Source organism: Sminthopsis crassicaudata, chromosome 2 (assembly GCF_048593235.1).
Source record: "Sminthopsis crassicaudata isolate SCR6 chromosome 2, ASM4859323v1, whole genome shotgun sequence".
Lineage (NCBI taxonomy): Eukaryota > Metazoa > Chordata > Mammalia > Dasyuromorphia > Dasyuridae > Sminthopsis > Sminthopsis crassicaudata.
In genome coordinates, this window is record NC_133618.1 from 32,816,324 (window position 1) to 32,835,626 (window position 19,303).

Consider the following 19,303-nt stretch of genomic DNA (forward strand, 5'->3'; position numbering starts at 1 on the left):
ATGCTATATTGATATGCTATGTGATATGTTGATCTTTGCCTGGTTTTTGCCTAAATGCTTTCCAGTTTTCCCAGAAATTTTTGTCAAATGATGAGTTCTTACTCCACTAAAATTTGAATTTTTAGATTTATCAAACATTAGATTATATGGCGATTTGGGTTTGTTGAATGTTAGATTATGTGGCGATTTAGGTTTCTCAAATGTTAGATTATATGGTGATTTATGTTTCTCAAACATTAGTTTATTGGCGATTTAAGTTTGTCGAACGTTAGATTATATGGCGATTTAGGCTTCTCAAACATGATTTTATGGTGACTGACTACGTACATTGTGTACCTAATCCCAAAGATCCATGTTACAGAAGTAGGGCTAACAACACCACTGAGCCCAGCTAGCAGAGCCTCAGAGATCTGACTTTGAGAACCGCAGCCTAAAATCAAAGAACTTCCCTTTGGGGTATGCACTGGAAATCGAGCCAGTTAAAATTACTCTGATTTATTGAGCAGTTACTCCTTTCCTCAAGTCAGAGTGTGGTAGGCACTGAGTTACATTACAAGTTATAGAAGTTAAAGGTCCTGGAATCTTCCCCTGCTCTCACAGGCTCACATGGGACCAAGGACTCCCTTGTCAGAAAGCGTCCACTTGGACTAATTCGTCTTCTTGGACAGGGAAGTAAAGACCTGAGTCCGGAGCCGCAGGAAGTCCTGGTACACATTCCGCTGCAGGATGGTGCTACTGCACAATATGGCCCCAAAAAGGGCCCCAAAAAAACCATTGGTGAGCACATCCTGTCCTACAAAGCAAAAACAAAAGCAGGGTCATGGGAGTCATGTCAAGAGAACCTTACTAACAAGAGAGCCATCCAAGGTGATGGGGGTGTGACTGCAGGGACCACACAGCTCCCCCTTTCCCGGGTCGGGTCCCTCACTTCTAATGTCATCTCCAGGCTAATGCTAGCCTGGACTGACATCACAAAGTAACAGACCCTCAGCTTCCTCTCCCCTCTGACTCCCAATGCCTTTCTTTGTAGAGGGAAGAACTGGACTCTCAGCCCATTCCACCTTGCATCTGCTGCCTGGTGCCCACTCTAAGGAACAAGGACAGCGGGCACCCCTTGGTCTCCCCCTTTGCCTTTGCTGCCTCCTTCTGCATGCCGTCTCCCCGTTAGAGGGTGAGCTCACTGTGGGCAGGGCAGGATCCCCAATGCTTAGTACAGCCTCTGGCACGTGGCAGGCGCTAAATAAACGTTGACTGGATTGGATTGGGTTGGACTGGATTGGAATGGAGGCTCAGCCCAACTCTTCACTCAGAGAGGGAACGACCTTTCATGTAGGAGTTGGACAAGATGTCACCTTTAGTCCCTTCCAGCTCTCAAGTTCTAGGGTCTGAACATGCGTTTAGGGAACTCCAACCCCGTCTCTCAGCCTGGCGCCGGAGCTCAGGAGAGGAAGGGCCTCTGCTCTGCTTCTCTGGTGGGGACACTAATCAGAGAAGCACAAGTGGCTGCCCACTGAGGACACAAGTGGGCCTTGGGTGCTATGGGGTCCCTGCTCAGAGCAGTACTGAAGATTCCAGGACACTGCCCTGAGGCACCCCACAGCCTTGTTCCTTCTCCCATCATTTCCCCCAACCCTCTACCCTGATTTTTCTGGGATTCCATGTGCTGCTGACTGCTCCCATGTGCCCATCACTAACACTGAAGGCAAGGCCTGGGGGAGAGGAAGGGATTTAGGCTCAGGGGCAGGTGGGGAGCTATGCAATGCACTTAGGGACAGCAGAAGTCCTGCAGAGAGAGACAGCGTACCTGTTAGGTAGAGATTAGGGACAGGACTCTGGGCCCGCATCGTGGCTATGACATGGGGCTGCAGACGGCTCAGATCATGGTCAACCCCATAGGGCGCTCCACGGGGGGCAGCCAGGAAGAACTCATTGCTCAGTGGGGACCCTACTGAAATACTGTTCACCTGAGAAGATGAGGAAGGGAACTGAGGTGAAGAAATCCACTAGTGCCTCCAACTCCAGCTTCTCTGTTCTCTGCATTCTCTCCTGTCTGCACCCCATCAAGGTGCCCAGGGTTATATCCCCTCACCCCCAGGTGTGACATTCCCTTAGGACTCTCTCTCTTGCACCAAGACAAGGAGATAGTCCCTCTCTATCACTCACTTTCCTGACCCACCCTCTTCCCTCTACCCACTTATTGTAGTACCTTCCCCTCCAATTGAGGATAAAGTTTCATCAACACAGACATGGAAGCCTCTACAAAGGATTCCTTCACAGCCTCATAGTCACTCCCCCTCTTGCCCTGAGGCTCATCCTTCCATTCTTCAAACCACTCGTAGCGGGCAGGAAGCATTATAATCAGTGTGGACTGGTCTGAGGAGACAGAGCTCGGGTCACCATACCTGGCGCCCGGCCTCTCCTGCCCTCTTCCTTCCCCCCCTTTCCACAGCCTCCATCCCACCTGGGAACCTGTCCTTCCACATTGGGTCTTTGGCTGAAGCGGAGGTGATGAAGAAAAATGGGATGTGTGCCACGGCTTCTTCCCTGGGGAGGGACAGGTATCTCTCCATCCTGCGGGCAGGAAAAAGATGAGCCAATGAGATTAATGGACCTGAACCCTCTCACAAAAAGGGGACAGGAATCATTCTCCCTTTGTAGAAGTGGGAGCTGGATAGTATCCAGACAGCTAAGAAAAGAGGAAGCTGGCTTAGGAGATGGAGGAGAAAAAGAGACAGGAGCTACCCAGGGGTCTGACCTCAACAAGGGAGAGTGGGCGACTAAAAAGTGCAGACCCTGGACTCATGAGTCATTTGGGCCCCTTTCCTGCCCAGATTTTAGGAAAGAGGAAGATCATACCCTCCCTCCCCTTTTAGCACTTACGCACGGTCAGTGTCTGTGTCAAAGTAGACATAATAGTTGTTGGCTTCCAGGCCTAGGTCGCTCTTGGATCCCTGGAGGCAGATGAAGATAGAAAGTGTGGACACACCCTGCCGCACCATTGCCAGCTGAGCCTTTATACCTGTCAAGAAGACCAGGACTTCAGGACCCAGACCCAGACAGGCAGTCGTGGAAATGCCCACAGATGGGATTGTTTAAAGTCACAGACCTCAGAGAAGCTTGCCTGCTGGCGTACCCATCTTACCTGCGGCAACGTGCTGGATACTTTCTCTTCCTCTCGTGAACAGACTGGGACACTATTCCTACTTCTAAAATATCTCATGGAGGAAAGGAATTGAGAAAGGATCCTTTTGCAGAAGGAAATCTTGACTCGCGTCTGGAGGTTAGAGAGTAGAAGTATGTAGTAGAGGACATTTCAAGCTAAACAATAGACATGAGGCTTTTCCCAAAGGCAGAAGCGTCACTCATCCTCCATGCAGTAATAAGGCTAACTAACTGTATATTCCCCCAGTAGCACATGGCGACTCTCTGAGCGGGGAGAGGAAGCCATTTGTCTACGAGGTACGACTAGTCCAGAGTTCTGCTGTCTTTCCATCATCAATCTCCAAGACAAGATGGAGAACGTCCCCGGATTTGGCAAAGCTCACTACCACACTTGAGGTGCCTGTGGCGAGGACAAACGATAGCTGACAATGCATCACAAAGATCACGAAGTCTCAGGCCATAGGCTATCTGTGCCAGCCACCGATGAGATGCCCTCTCCCTTCTTCCCTTCCCTCACGCCACTGAGCTGGCCAGGCAAGAGCCACGGGCTGCTGACACCCCTTAGAGGACTTAGGTCTCATCAGCTGTGACCATGCCAGTAAGGTGGAGAACCAGTAGGCCATCCACCCCTCCTTCCTGTGGGTGCCCTTGGGCCTTCCTATCTACCTCTATCTAACCTCTCACAAGTGTTGTGCCTGGGAACTCCCTCAGAGCAGACTGTCTTCATTTCTACTTGATGGTACTTCATAATACTTAGTAAAAGTTTTTTCATCAATTCATTCTGTTAAAAAATTGAAGGTTCAGTGGCCCAGATATTTTAATCACTGCTGCTGACTTATTGAGAAAAGCCGAAAGACAGATTTAGGAAGTGAACGGTGTAAGAAACTGATGTGTGAAACCTAAATCTGGCTATTGGCTCATGGCCTAAAAAACAGGAATGATGAGCTCCCGGCCACAGCCAGAGCTGGGTGGCTTGGTGTTGTAAGCAGTGGAAAGCGTGCCAGGCCTGACCTCAGGAACACTTAGGTTCAACTCTGGACCCAGACACAATGCTGTGTGGTCCTGGGCAAGTCCCTTAGCCACTGTCTGTCTGTTTCCTCACCTGTTCACCTGCACTAACTTGCAAGGGATACGTGAGAATCTAACCAGATAAGATCTGTAAATACCTCAAAACTGCAGAGCTTAACAAATGCTTATTCCCTTCCCCTGCCCCTAAACCAGAAAGGAAAACAGAAAATAAACTGCCTGTTTATTTACCAAACTAGGTACCATAAAGCACAAAACATCAGAGGAAGAATATGAGAGGAATTCCAATAAATTCACAAGCCCAAGGGAAAAAATCCGAGAAAGGCTCCAACCATAAAAGTCCTGAACTTCCTTATCTATTGTCAAAGACACCAATAAGCTCACCCCTAAACTATCTTCTTCTCTCTAGTCCCTTGCCCTTTTATTCTAGGGGAAATCCTGCCTTTGGATCATGATGACCATCTCCTCCTTTTGCCCCCACTTATGTGTTACTAATTGAAGCCGAACAAATTCATGAAACTCTCTTGACTGATCCACAAAAGCTTAAGTTACTTAATCTTGGACCTTCCTTGGACCTTAGCAAGCCAAGTCTTGGCTAAGAGGAGTGGATGACAGGGGAGGACACAGGGTCTGGAGGCAGAAGGAGCCGAACTCAAATACAGCCTCAGATACCCCCCCTGCTCAAGTCACTTAATTTTGTTTGCCCCGGTTTTCTCATCTGTAAATTGGGGATCATAACAGCAAGGTTGTTGTAAGTATCAAATGAGATAATAACTGTAAAGCAGTGCCTGGTGCATCATGGGTATCATCCAAATGCTTATTTTCTTCCCCTCTCTTATGTCTCCTTTATGGAATCATTATACCTCTCACTATAACAATATTTCCAAACTTTCCCAACCGTTCTTGAGCCTCCCACAGTTCCCCCTGCTTTAGTTAAGAACTTAGTTTCCTATTTCACAGAAAAAAACAGGCCATTTTCAGATCCATGTCTTCATTGCCTCAGCCCCTCATTTCTTCCATCAAGATTTCCACTCTCATCTTGCCTTCCTGTGAAGATGAGGCCTTTCTCCTTGCTAAAGTCAACCTCTCTACATGCACAAGAGCCTGTTCCAGTCCCCGCTTCTCCAGCCCCTCGCTCCCTCTGTTATTCCCACTCTCTCACTAATCTCCTTGTCTCCTCGTGACTTCTCCATTGCCTACAAGCATGTCCGTGTCTTCCTCACCTTCAAAAAATCATCACTTGATCAGTCCATCCTCATCCTGTATTCTCCTTTTTCTGGCTACACTCTTCTGACAGGCCATCTACACCCAGGTCCTCCCCTTCCTCTCCGCTCCCTCTCTTGTTTTCTCTCTCCACTCTGGCTCCTAACTTCCCCAACCAAGTTACCAGCAACTTCTAAGCTGACACCTCCCATAGACTTTCTCAACCCGGACTCTTCTGAACCTCCCTGCAGCTTCTGACGCTGTCCATCCTCCTCTTCTGTCTCTCTGGTCTCTCCAACGCTCTGGTCTCCTCCTGGCTTCTGCCCCACTCTTTCTCCATCTCTTTTGCAGAATCCAAACCACCTCCATTATTAACGTGGATTAACTGACCTGGGCCCTTCTCTTCTCCCTCTGGACCCTATCAGCTCCCATGGATTCAGTCATCATCTTTATATAACCGATTCTCAGATCGACGTGTCCAGAGCTGACTCTCTCCTCTCCGGGCTCACATCTCCAACTGCCTATTGGACATCTTAAGTTGCGCGTCCCAATGATGTGTCCAAAACTGAGCTCATGATCTTCCCCTGGTCTTCCTTCTTCTGAACTTCCCTATTTACTGTCAAGGAGACCAGCATTTCCCCAGTCACCCAGCCTGATGGCCTATATGTTATCCTCCACTCATTCCTCTATCTCCTTCCCTACTTTAATCCACCACCAAGGCTTATTTTACCTCCATTCTTTCGTTGGACATTGCCACCATCTTGGTACGGTCTTGTTTCTGGGCAATGGCAATACCTGCTGCCGGTCTCCCTGCCCCAAATTTCTAATCCTCCCCCCGTCCTTTACCCACGCAGTGATCAAACCGATCTTCCTAAAGTGCAGGCCGGCCCAGGTCACTCTCCCCTGATAACGTCTCCCTGTAATGTGCAGGATCAAACAAACAATCCTGTTTGACTCTGAAAGCACCTCAAACCTTGACCCCCTCCCACACTTCCAACTGTCTTATACTATCCTCCAAATACTATGTGATCCGCTGCCTTCCCAGCTGTTCCTCAAATAAGGCGCTTCATCTCCTTCCCCCATTGTGCCTAGAACCCCCTCTCCTCTGCCCCTCAGTTTCTCTGTCTGCTTTCAAGTCTCAATTAAAGTCTAACTTTCTGCAAGAAGCTTTTCCCAATCTCCTCAGTGTCCACACCTGTGACATCATCTCCAAGTTACCCAGTCCGTATCTTGTTTGCTCATCACCATTTACATCTTCTCTCCCCCAACAGACCGGGAGAACCCCGGGAGCAGGGCTGAGTTTTCTATTCCTCTTCAGTGACCAGCACACAATCAGCCCTTCATAAAATGCTTATTGATTTGCTTTGCTAGAATGCTTTTTTTCTCTCTTTCTTTTAAAGATTTTTTATTGTAAGAGAGAGCTTCCTAAGGAGGAAACGAAGGTGACAGGAAAATCAAAGAAAACAAATATATTTTAAAAATTGATTTGGTCTTTTCCTCTCCACAGGATCCTGACATGTTTCACTCCCTTTCTCCACAGCGCTGGGCCTCATCTAGATGCATATTTTCACTTTTTATTGGGGCTTTTCATGTAGACATCACCCTCATTTCCAAATGCGCCCCTTCCCTCTTCCCTCTTAAGACTGAAAAAGCAAATGGTTCAGTTGACCCAGTGACACATCCCACAATCCCCCAGTGGGCATGGACAGTTGCTAAAGCTATTCAGTCAACAAACCCATCCTATGAATCCTCCAGGAGATTCCAGCTTTGACAGAAATCTGCAGTCACACACTAAGACTCCTTTTTCTGTTGCTCTCTGTCCCCGCTTTGCCCCTTGGTGTTAAAGCCACTTTCTTTGGGCTATTATCCTGTGAGCCTGTCTCCTTTCTCCTTCTCTTCCCAAAAACCTTTGTTCAGAGGATGATGGTTTTTAAGCTCATTGAGTTAATGCCCAGGATCACAGGGGGACTGAGTAGCAGAGATGGGAGCTCCAATGAAGGTGTTCTGGTGTCAAATCTCTCATCCTTACAGTAGCCCAGTGCTCAGTAGGTGCTCAGTAATTGCCTGTGCCCCCCCACTGAATTTCACTGACACCTGCTTTTCTTACACATTTCAAACACAAAGCCCATCTCCCACCAAACAAGCTTCTTTTGGCCTCAGCCCCTGATCAAGGAGACCCCAAGCCGCCCACAGAACCTAGCCTTATCTCTCCACTGCCGGTCCAAAACCTAAAAATGTGTGTGTGAGCTGGGAGAGGGACGCAGCCCCTGTGAAAGCCTACAATTGTCTGGGCACAACGAGGGGCTCAGAACCCCAAGGGCACGAGGTCGATGACTGCTGCCTAACAGTCACCAAACTTCCTGCTTTCTGGCGGGGAAACCCAAGTTTGAATCCGGCCCCAGATACTTCTTTTGTGTGACCCTGGACAAGCCACTTCACCTGTTTGTGTCCTCACCTGCAAAATGGGGTTAATGACAGCATCTACCCTCCCCAAGGTTCTGAGGATCAAATGCAAAAATATCTATAGAGCCCTGTGAAAACTGTCACGTGCTACACAAGGGCTAGCTACTAATAGAGAGACGATCAAGAGAGAGGGACAGATGGACAGGAGGAATTCGTGCACCAAGAAGGATCAGGAAAGGGGAGGACGATCGGGATTCAGGCCCACGGCAAGAGGAAGCCGCCAGCCGGACACCAGGTCTGGCTGGGCGCAGGGCCCGGGGGACAGTGACCCATCCTGGAAATGCAGCCAGGAAGGACAAGCAGCCTTTACCTGGTAAGTGGCGGGCGGGCTCAGGCAGCAAGCGCTGGTATGTATTAAATATTCCCGCACTGGAGATCACAATGGGAGCATGGATGGTCACCAGTTCGTGGCCCTTCTTCACAGTGACGCCTGCAGAACAGGAGACGGGATGAGGTCTGGGAAGCACAGAAAGGAAAGAGAAGCCCCCGGCCCTACAGAGCCCAAAGGCCCAACCTTCACTCTATGTCCTTAATCTCAACTGGGCTCGCACTCCAGCACAGCAATGCTTCTATTCCTCTCCTCAATTCCCTGTGTCATTAATCACGGTGGCTGACTCCAACTTTCTCCTCTCATCCCAAACCTCCCACAGCAGCCCCTTGCCTGACTTTCTCAGCTGAGATCTCCGCTCGCACTTTCCTGAAAAAAATCAGTCATTCAAGTCCTCCCTTCTCATCAAAAGTCCCACCATAAGTCCAGCATCGCTCACTGCCTCCTCCATAACTGACCGTGAGGAAGGACCAGCTCTTCTCCTTGCCAAAGTCAGTCCTTCTACACGGACCTGTGATACCAACAGCTCCTGCCTTTTCTAGAAGAATGCTGCCCCACCCTCATCTCCACCTTCTCTAACCTTCCCTGCTGTCTACGAACTCTCACTCATGACCCCCTTAACTTTAAAAACTTCCCCATGGGATCATTCCCTTCCCAGTTCTTGCCCTACAGACCTCTCAACTAAAGCCCTCTCTAATCTCCGCTCGCGCTGTCTGCTTCCCCTCCGCTCACTCTCTTCTAAGCCCCCATAATCTGATTCCCAGCTCATCATTTGGCTGTCCTTTCCAACGATTCCCTGCCTGCCGGACCCCCCTGCAGCATCGGATTCCGCTGACCACCCACTGCTGCTCCTGGAAAAGCTCCTCTCTCTCTTTCGGTTCCGCTCCTACCTCTCTGACTGCTCCCCTATTTCTCATGCAGGATCTTCCCACCTCTTGGAAGATAATTTCATTTCCAGATTCAATCCTCACCTCCTACACCCCAATTCTATGTCACCAAATGTCCATTAGATTTCAAAGAGGAGATTTGAAGGGCATCATGAAGTCAAACATCAAATTCGACTCATTCTCCTGCTCCCCAAATACACCCACCTTCTGAGCCTCCACTTCTTCTGAGGAAGCCATCACTCATCTTCCCAGGCCCCCAGGCTTGTAACCAAGGTGTCCATCACTCCTACTCATCTGAATGCCCCACCAGCTGTCCAATCTTACTGTTTCTCTTTGAAAACCCTTCCTTCAAGACTTAGCTCCCAGCTGTCCTTTCCTAGTCCCCCCACTGCTAGGATCTTCCATGGAAGGTTCTTTGCATCTGTCTGTTATGTACCAGCTGTCTTACCCTGCTCAAGAGTGCTTTGAAGGCAGGGGCTCTTTTCTTTGTACCCTGAGTAGCTAACTCCCAGTCTCACCCGTGGCAAGCACTTTCTTGTTTTCAGTGCTGCCCCTTTAAGCTTTTAGTTTGTCATTTCCTTCTCCAGTGTATTTTGCAGATGAAGAAACTGAGGCAGTCCCACAGCTGGGAAGTGTCTGAGGCAGGATTTAAGGCCCAGCCCTTAGCCCTTTGAGACTTTGCTAAGCACTTGAAAAGGTCATTTATTATTCAGTTACTCTGATACAATAAAACTGGGCTGCTCTTGTTGGTCCCATACACATTCTGCTTTCCCGCTTTTGCTATTTCCTGGCATCACCCTCGGCCCCCTGGTTCTGCCTCAGTTTCACCCACACTGAAAATGCCACCTGTCCCACGAAAACTTTTCTGTCGGAAGAATCTTTTCCTACTCTTAGAACTCCCTAGTGCTTGGTCTATCCCTGTGCAATGATCTCTGTCACAACCTATGGGATGACTACCAACAATTTAGGATTATTTGTGCCGATGGCCAATATCTGGGTCTCATGTTCCAGATGGCATTATCGACGAGTTCCCACTCTCTCATCACAACAAGGAAGTCATCACGCCCACCTCCACAATATCTCTGACACCCGCCTTCTTCTCCCAACTCAGTCACCAAGCTGCTTTAACCTCTCACTGCTTCTGGTCCAGACTGCTGGAACCATCTCCCCCTCAGACTCCCCCTGCCAATCTCTTCTCTCGAACCCAGATCCAACACAGTAATTCCCTGAGGGGCGGACCTCGCCATGAGCCTTCCTCCTGTACTCAGACCTCAGCAGCTCCCTGACGCCTCCAGCATAAAGCCTGCTCCTCTCCTTCTGGCTGATTTAGCCTTTGCACATGGCCCCCACCTGCTACTCCAGCATCTCATACCTTACTCCCCTTTCTGAAGCCTATGGCCCACCCTGTCAGCTGTACCTCACACCCAACCTCCACTATTGCTCCAGGCCATGGCTCCTGCCCGGAACATCCCGAACCCAAGCTCTGGGGTTCCTCAGCTTCCTTCAGATTCTGCTCTGGCGCCACTCCCTGCACAAGACCTTCCTCACACCAAGCCTCTCGCAGCTCATCCTTCCCTGAGCTGAAAACACTAACTGAACTTTTACAATTACGGGCCTCTCCCTCACTTTCCTAAGTCTGCTCCCACTCTCATGGCGGGATCTCCCCACTCTCACCACAGGCTCTTCCAGCAGAATCCAGCAGCACGCTCTCCACTTTGGCCCTGACCAGGACTGCGCCCCCAGCCCGCTGGATCACGGGGATGAGGTGAAAGGCGATTTCACTGGAGCCTCCCCGAGGGTAAAAGGCCCCGCGCAGGTAGTGGTGGACGAGTATGGCGTGCATGGAGAAACTGGTGCTCTTCGGAGGGACACCTGGGGGAGAAAAGCAAAGGGAGAGTTTTAGGCCCGGCCCTCACAGCTACAGGTCAGGACGACGATCCCTTCCAAAAAAAGCTTCCTTCTATGAACAGAATCTCCCCCCACCCCTAATCTTTCAAGGAATCCTGTCAGCCACCAAACCCAGGAACTTCAGCAGTCTCTGATGTTGCACCCCGGCTCACAGGACAGCCAGAGTTCCACGGCATGAAGTGAAACTTTTGTGGGGTAGAGTGACAAGAATAATAATGAATTACCCGGCATTAACCACGCACGGGGCTTCGTGCACTTTACAAATATAAACTTTTTTTTTTTTATACTTTACAATACGAACTTATTCCTCACAACAAGCCCAGGGGGGCGGTGCTATTATGATTCCCATTCTACAGTTGAGAAAACTGAAGTAAAGAGAGGTTAAGTGAAAACTTGCTCAGAGTTGAACGTGGGGTAAATGCCTGACGCTGCATTTGAACGTAGTTCCCCCTGACTCCAGGCCCAGCACTGTGTCACCTGGAAGCCTACAGATGACAGGATCTCTTGTTAACTGGCTCCTGAGGGCCCCCTAAACTCCTCTTACTCCAACTTCCATTAAAGCAGAAGAGCCAAGAGGACAGCAGCCCATCCCCCTATCCTCACGCACCCATTACCCCCAGGAACCCCAGAGCCCAAGGTCCGAACCATAGGTGGGATAGATGTAGCTGAGCACGGCTTTGAGGTCCGGGGAGGCGGGCAGCTGGCTGAGCACCTCCTCCAAGCTCTGAGTGGCCGCTCTCAGGAAAGGGGAGAAAAAGGCCAGCACCCCCAGACTGTCCAGCAGCCTCACCACTGGCAAAGGGAGGATCTTCAGCAGGACCATATGAGTGGCTCCTTTTGCTACCTCCTGGGGAAAGAAAGGAACCCAGGGAGAAAAAAGCTCCTGTGATCCTGCTAGCCCAAAGAGCTGAGGCCAGAGTGACAAGAACCAGATTTCAGGCAGTAAGCATTCTGGGAAAGAAGCTCAGCCTAAATGTAAAGGGCATCCCTCCCAGTTAGAAAGATCAGGATCTAGAACTTTAGATCATTCAATCTTATCTCAGAGCCAGTACAGTTTGTTTGTTTGTTTGTTTTTTTGGGGGGAGGCACTCCATGATTGGATCTACTCCAAGAAACACTGGGGAATTCCCATGTTTGTTTTAGGGATTTTCCATTTTATGGCTCCCTCCATAGGTCCAATGCCCCCAGGCTGTGCCCCACCCACAGACCACAGAAGGTTCATTCTCCACAGCAGTGTCCAATGTTCCCAATCTGTCCAGAGTCCTCCTTCCTTCCATAAACCTCCTCTGCCCTTATCCCTTTTCTTCAGGAATCTAATCAACTATAGTCTACTAATTTTTAGTTAATAATGATAGCTTTTATGACCCCTACTAAGTGCCAGCAGAGGGTCTTAAATCATTGGTCCTCATGAATATTATCCCCATTTTACAGCTGAGAAAACTGAGGCACTTGGCTGTTAAGTGACTTGTTAGGTACTAAAAACTTCCCATCTCTGCCAGAAACATATTGATATCTTCATGAGAGCCCTCAGTGCTTATAAATGAGGAATCCCTGAGGCAATGGCCTAGTCATGGCAATGACCTCCAATGTTCTGGGGAGAAGCAGTTGGGCCCAGGACTTTTGTGCCTGCTCGATCTATACCTCCTCCAGGTCCATGTTGGCTCTTCCTGGGTCTCTGCAGGCCCCCCAGGTCACCCTGGATTTACCTTCACCATCTTCAGGTACTTGTCAATGGCGGCCTCTTCATTGGGAAACTTTTTCTTGAGACCCTGAACATAGGCTTTCTCTCCAGAGTACATAGGGAACTCCCTTCTGCCATTGGGTCCCTCCAGCACCACGATGTCAAAGGGGGAGTCCAAGGGAACCCAGTCCAGCTGCCCCTCAAAGATCTGGTCCAGGAAGAAGCGGCTAACGCTGCCCTCATTCAGCTGCCCAACATAGTGGATTCCTGTCAAACAGTAGCAAGGAAAGATTTGAGCAAGTCTAGAACTTAAGGAGGTAGAGAGTCCATGAGCAAGGCTAAAGAGAATTCTTATATACGGGAAGAAAACAAAAGGCCTTAACCCTTCTTTTTGGGATTCCCCTAGACTTCAGTTCATCTCCATGGAATTAAAGTTAGATAGCCTTTTTGTTGGAGGGAGTTTTTTGCCCCTCACTGAATATGGAAATTCATATATAATTTTTAATTGTGGCTTTTACTAACCTGTCAGGATTTTAAAGTTATCTGAGTATAACTTTAGGCTATCTGATCAACTTTGTTTTAGTTTTAAAAACCTAATAGCTTTTTACTTTTCCAAATACATGCAATGATAATTTTCAGCATTCATCTTTGCAAAACCTTGTGTTCCAAATTTTTCTCCCTCTTTCCTTCCCTCTCCCCTCCCTAGACAGCAAGTAATCCAATATAGGTTAAATATCTGCAATTCTTCTAAACATATTTCCACATTTATCAGGCTGCACAGTAAACATATCTGATCAATTTTAACAAATGTTAATGAGAAGGGCAGCTAGGTAGTGCAGTAGATAGAAAACCGGCCCTGAAGTCAGGAGGATCTGAGTTCAAATCTGGTCTCAGACACTTAACACTTCCTGCCTGTGTGACCTTGGGCAAGTCACTTAACGCATTTGCCTCAACAAAAGAAAAAAAAAGTTAATGAGAACTCCAAAGCACTTGATCTTATAAAATTTATATTTAACAATTGTGTCATTTTTAAAATTTTTTAAATGGATCTCATGGGCAATTATCAATGGATCATTAAAAAAATTTGACTGCATGAATACAATTTAATAGACAGCAATCTAGGCTCTTTTTGCAAGGCAGATGAAATGCAGCGATTCTACATATTGACCAGATTTTTCTTTTAACGTAATAGAATTTCAGCATGACATTAATGTAAAAAATTCTAAATCTTATTCAAAAACAAAGCACTTTCCTTTGAGTTTCCTAATTGAAAAAAAAAACCCTACTAATGTTTTCCTTTGTGACTATATTGTGAAAACAGATGATATTGTAAAATGCACATGTATTACACTGATATTATTTAAAGGTTTTGAAATGCTAAGGAATTTGATAATGTATCCTTGGAGAATCTCCCATCAGTGTTACAACTGAGTAATGAATTGTTACTCAATTACTACATACATCTGAGGGAGAATAAAAGAATGACTCTGATTGGATTCTTTTCAATGGATGTCATTAGATTATTGTTTACTAGAATTTGGTATCTTTTATAATGTCATAAAGTATATTCTTTTTTTTTTCCTGGGGCAATTGGGGTTAAGTGACTTGCCCAGGGTCCCACAGCTAGGAAGTGTTAAGTGTCTGAGACCAGATTTGAACTCGGGTCCTCCTGACTTCAGGGCTGGTGCTCTGTCCACTGCGCCACCTAGCTGTCCCAAGTATATTCTTTAAATTAAAAAAAAAAAAAAAGCATCCCTAGGAAGAAGTGTCTGCTTCTGTCTGGTCTCCCCCATCCTGGTCCAAGATACCTGGTGAAGGACTTTAATGAGATCCTTCCTTCATCTGGAGAGGAAAGGGACTACAGAAGCCAAATGGCCCATGAGGCCCTGGGAGGCAGGAGGAAGCAGGGTCCGATTCTGGCCTCTGGGCTGGTGAGTCTGCTGCCCTGGTGGGTGCCTGCTCCTCCCCAGACCCGCTTTACCTGTGTCAAACTCCAGCCCCTTATGGCCGAAGGTGTGGCAGGAGCCCCCTGCCTTCGTGTGCTGCTCCAACACCAGGACGCGCTTTCCCGCTCTGGCGAGGATGGCCGCCGCGCCCAGGCCCCCGATGCCGCTCCCGATCACCACAGCATCCAGCCGGTCGGGTACCCGGCTGGCTGAGAAAGCTGTAGGCAAAGTGTGGGAGAAAGAACAATATGAGCCAAGGGGGAACACGGCTACCACGGGCAAAGCCACGCTACCAGAAGGGCACTGAACCTGCGGGGAGCCGCCATCTGAATTGGCAGAGTCCACCCCAAAGACGACTTTCCCGCAGCTGAGAGGATGTGCCTCATTGGACAAAGCAGCTGAGAACCACCAAGGACAGTTTGGGACCTGCAGTGCAAACAGCCCAGGATGAGGGACTGAAGCCCAGGGCCGGGCAGAGAGGAGGCTGGTTTGTGATACGGGACAATCCGGACACAGGCAGAGAGGTCCTCAGATCCCAAACCCAGCAACCTTTCTGCTACACTCTTCAATCTCGGAGTGGGTGAGGCCCTCAGGGCCACCGAATCCACCTCATTCAGATGGGATTCAGCCATGTGGTGACTCAGCCCCGGAGAAGGGGCCCTGCCCTCCCGGAACAGTCCAGACAGCCAAGGCCACTGGGGGCACTTGTAATATGAGGATCACATCCACACCTGCCCCTTTGAAATTCGGCAATGAAGGGCCTCCTGTGGGCCAGGCCCCCACTAAGATACAAGAGAAGCAGCCTGCCTGTGAGAAGTTTATAGTTCAACGGGGAGACGACTTGTACCGATATAGGTAGCCATGGAAGGTAACCTCAGGAACTGGGAGATTAGCAAAGGCCCCGTAAAAAGGTGCCGCTGGAGCCGAGGTGAGGTGAGAGGACATTCTAGGTTTGTGGAACTAGCCAGTGCAAAGGCACAGAAGAAGTGGAGCATCACTGATTGGTGGAAGCTGGTGTTGCTATGGAGCCCAGAGCGAGGTCCCAGAGTCAGGAAAAGCTCCAATCTGGCCCCAGACAATTACTAGCTTCAGTGCTAGGCTCATCATGCAACCTCTGTCTGCCTCAGTGTCCTCATCTGTAAGATGGGGATAATAAGAGTACCTAACCTCCCAGGGTAGTAGTGAGGATCCAGTGAGATATTTCTGAAGTGCTTAGGCCAGTGCCTGGCAGGTAGTAGGTTCTATATAAAGGACAGCTATTATACTATTTTTTTTTTACATTTTACAGGAATATCAAGTGTCCAGCATGGCTGGAATAAATCTAGAGTGCACAAAGGGGATAAGAAACAGAAAAAGTTGGGAAGGGGCCACGTTATGAAGAGATTTCAGGCCAAAGAGAAGAATTACTATCCGATCCTAGAAGTAACAGGACATCAGTGGAGCTTAATGAATGGGGGAGGACGGGGAAAGGGAGCAGGGAAAAGAGAAGAACAGAGCTCAGCTTCAGGAAAATCACTTTGGTAGCTGAATGGAGGATAAATTAGAACAGGAAGACACTAGAAACACGGAGATGAATTAAAAGACTAAACTAGCAGAGGACAGAGGGGATGGTGACCTAAAATACGATGATGGCGAGAGTACAGATAGAGGAGATGGGATGAGGAGGAAACAATTAGACAAGGACGATGCTGTGCTTGCAAGCCTGGGAAGATGCTGGTGGTGGTTCCCTCAAAAGTAAAGTACAAAAGGTGGATCTGTTTGGGGAGAAAGAGAAAGAGGGCAGTTTGGGACATGTTGTGTAATGTTCTGTTCTCTGGATTGCAGTCGTTCTCTGGGGGCAGGTTTCTCGGGGAGCTTCTGGAGCAGCCTTAGTTTTGGTTCAGTTCAATCATCCCAAAATGCAGCAGGAGCTAAAGTCCGGATCCTTTATTGTCTCTTCCCAATCCTTCACTTGGGGCTCGGCCAGCTTTCTGGAGGCCTTCCTCTCTCCTTGGTTCTCCCAGAAGTCAATCCTGGTTCTGCATCTCCCGGAATCCATGAGCAGGCTTTTCCTTTAGACTTGTGAATCTCCCCACAGAGTCCAGGCTCTGAGTCTTCTCTCAGACAGTGAGTGGGCTTGTCCTTTTATATGCTCTTGAAGTCTAATGTGTGAACCAATGAGCGAACTCCTTTAAAGGTGTGAACTAAGTGCATAAGTACCTGGTCTCAAGTTCTGGCCCATAACATTCCCTTGTAGGATCAGATCAACCATACTGAGCCATTAGGTAATTATACCCATGCCAGTGACTCAGCACCTTGTAAGAATCCTAACAACGTGGGATTTGAGGTGCCCATGGGATCCCCTCTTTGCAATGTCTCATACAAAGGTGGTGCTGTGGGCCTGGGGTGGAGACGAGGGCTGCATGTAGGAATCACCTGCAGAGAGTGATCATTAAACTTAAACCATGGGAGATGATGCCGTCTCGAAGGGGGAGAGCGTAGAGAGAGATGAAGCTTTAAGGCAGAACTGGGGGACACCAGGGAGCAGTAAGTGTGGCAAGAATGAAGATCCGGTGAGAGGAGGAATCTGAGAAGTGGGAGGAAGCAGAGAGAGCGGCGGGCCAATAGCTGAGAGAAGAGGAAGCCCAGGAGGAAAAGGTGGTCAGTGCCTTCCAGAAAAGGCGCGGAAGATTTAAGGTCTTGATCCCCGAAGGCTGCATAATTAGAGACATAAAGGATGGCGTCATAAACAATTGGGGGAGCAAATAAAAAAGCAGTTTTTAGATCCACGAGTAAGGAAGAGCTCATGACCAGATATGGCTAAAGAGGATAAAAAACAAATTTGATTACATAAAATTAAATCGTTTTTGCACAAACAAAATCAACTAAAATTAGAAGGGAAACATGGGGATGGGAATCTGTGAAACAAATTTCGCTGTTAATTTCATTTTCGAGATCTTTAGGAAATTCATCCAAATCTATAACAAAAGCCACTTCCAATTGATAAATGACAACAGGTGGTTTTCTAGGGAAAACCCCCAAGTGATCAACAGGCATAAAAAACACAAACACCGTCTCGAAGTTCCACCGCACAACCCTGGGAGGGGCAAAGGTGACAAAGAAGGAAAGTGACCGACGCCCTCCGGAAGCAATTTGGAGCGGAGCCCAAAGAGTTGCTCAATTATAAGGCCACTGCTCGGCCGCGGCCAAGGAAATCAAAGCAAGAGCGGAAGGACCCGGGCGATCGAAGCTCTTTCCCACAGTTCAGGTCTGGGACGGTAACACTGACACTGACCGAGCCCGAGAGAGAAATGACCGAGCCATTTCTCCTGAGAAATGGCTGAAAGACCATGATAAGAATGTAATAATAGAAGTCCGGGAAACCTCGAATAAAGTGATCAAAGTGGGGGAAAAAAGCTGCAGCAGACGCTTTATATAACTCCGTGGGCAGGACAAATGACTTCCAAAGCGCTGCTGAATGCAAAGCCGGGGAAGAGTCCAGAGGGCCCGCGCCCCCACAGAGGCCTCAGACTCAGGACGCGGTGGGAACTTTTTGTTTTTTAAACATAGGGAATTAGTTTTTTTATTTTGTTTTGTGTTTTGTTTTTGTTGGTTTTGTTTCGTTTTTATTTATTTGTTCGTTTTTGACTAAGTGATTTACTTAGTTTTTTCTTTTCAATAGGGGCTGGAGGAGTTCGAAGGGAAAACAGGCTTTTGTTTAAAGTTTTCACTCACTTTTAGCAAGGAGTCTGGTGACCCTTTGGGAGAGTTCAATTTCGGGGGAAAGAGGCTGGAAGTGTTAGTGCAGGAGTTCTCGAGGATGAGCGAGCGGCGCCGAGCGGCCCCTTTCCCAATTTTACCGGACAAGGGGCCGGGGCAGGACGAGGCGGCGGCTGGGGGTCAGGGTGCGAGGGGAGGAGCCCGGGACCCGCACCGAGCCCTCCGCGCCGAGCCCCGGACACTCACTCCGAGGGTAACCGGGCTCCGCACGAAAGCGAGCTCCGGACCGTCGCTGTGGGAGACTTCGCAGCCAGAGGCCATCGGGCCAGGCTGACCTCATCCGTAAGCACTTGACCCCGTTTGACCCCGTTTGCCCCGCGGCCCCTCTGCGGCCCGGGCGGGAGGAGACGGATGGGACCCCGGCCCTAATGGGACACGCGAAGAAACTGAGGCGAGCGAGTGAAGCCGCGGGGCACGTCGCCCCCTGGGGTCGGTTCCACTAGTGCCCACGCCCAGCCCGCGCCCGCTCCCTGCACCCCCCCCACTTAGCAAAATGGGAAACTGAGGCCGCGCGCGGGGACGCACCTTGCTTGAGGACCCTCTTGCGAGCCTCCCGGTCGGTCACCAGCGGCGCCCGCGGTCTCCGCAGGTCCTCGGCGAAGGGGTTCGGACCGCAGCCCAGGAGGAACCTCCGGACCCGGGTCACCAGCAGCGCGACCCCCGCCGCCACCAGCGCAGCCCACAGCCACATCCCGCCGGCCGCCTCCCGGAATGGAGCCCTTGGTCACCCGATCCAGGGGAGGAAGGCTGCGGACATCGCCCCGCCCCCTCCCGGGCGCCCACCCCGCCCATCCCGCCCATCCCGCCCATCCCGTACCCTTGGGGCTCTCAGCGCGCCCGCTGAAAACCCCAGAGAGGCGACCTAGAACTTTGCACCTCGGGTCTCCGCCCGCCAGGAAAAAATTGTCCTTGGCCGGCAGCCGTCCGGGGCGCTCATCAG

At 49.4% G+C, this 19,303-nt stretch overlaps 1 protein-coding gene across 1 annotated transcript; it reads right to left on the reverse strand.

Moving 5' to 3' along the window:
• Nucleotides 1-479: 479 nt before the first annotated feature.
• On the reverse strand, nucleotides 480-19,260 carry RETSAT (retinol saturase). The gene is made up of 11 exons (XM_074285624.1): nucleotides 18,889-19,260; nucleotides 14,640-14,822; nucleotides 12,684-12,925; nucleotides 11,623-11,824; nucleotides 10,744-10,941; nucleotides 8,165-8,284; nucleotides 2,881-3,019; nucleotides 2,462-2,571; nucleotides 2,207-2,373; nucleotides 1,805-1,964; nucleotides 480-793 (listed from the first exon to the last, which is right to left on the reverse strand). The coding sequence occupies exons 1-11, from the start codon at nucleotides 19,052-19,054 to the stop codon at nucleotides 648-650; spliced, it is 1,833 nt and encodes a 610-aa protein (XP_074141725.1). The 5' UTR covers nucleotides 19,055-19,260; the 3' UTR covers nucleotides 480-647.
• Nucleotides 19,261-19,303: the final 43 nt, after the last annotated feature.

What these genes read in the sequence shown, in the direction of transcription:
- RETSAT (XM_074285624.1), bottom strand. Translation starts at nt 19,054, where the DNA reads ATGTGGCTGTGGGCTGCGCTGGTGGCGGCGGGGGTCGCGCTGCTGGTG. An exon ending in AGTACCTGAAGATGGTGAAG is followed by an intron (nt 11,825 to 12,683) that starts GTAAATCCAGGG and finishes TTCTTTCCCCAG; the next exon opens with GAGGTAGCAAAAGGAGCCAC. An exon ending in TTCTGCTGGAAGAGCCTGTG is followed by an intron (nt 8,285 to 10,743) that starts GTGAGAGTGGGG and finishes CCTGTTCTGCAG; the next exon opens with GCGTCACTGTGAAGAAGGGC.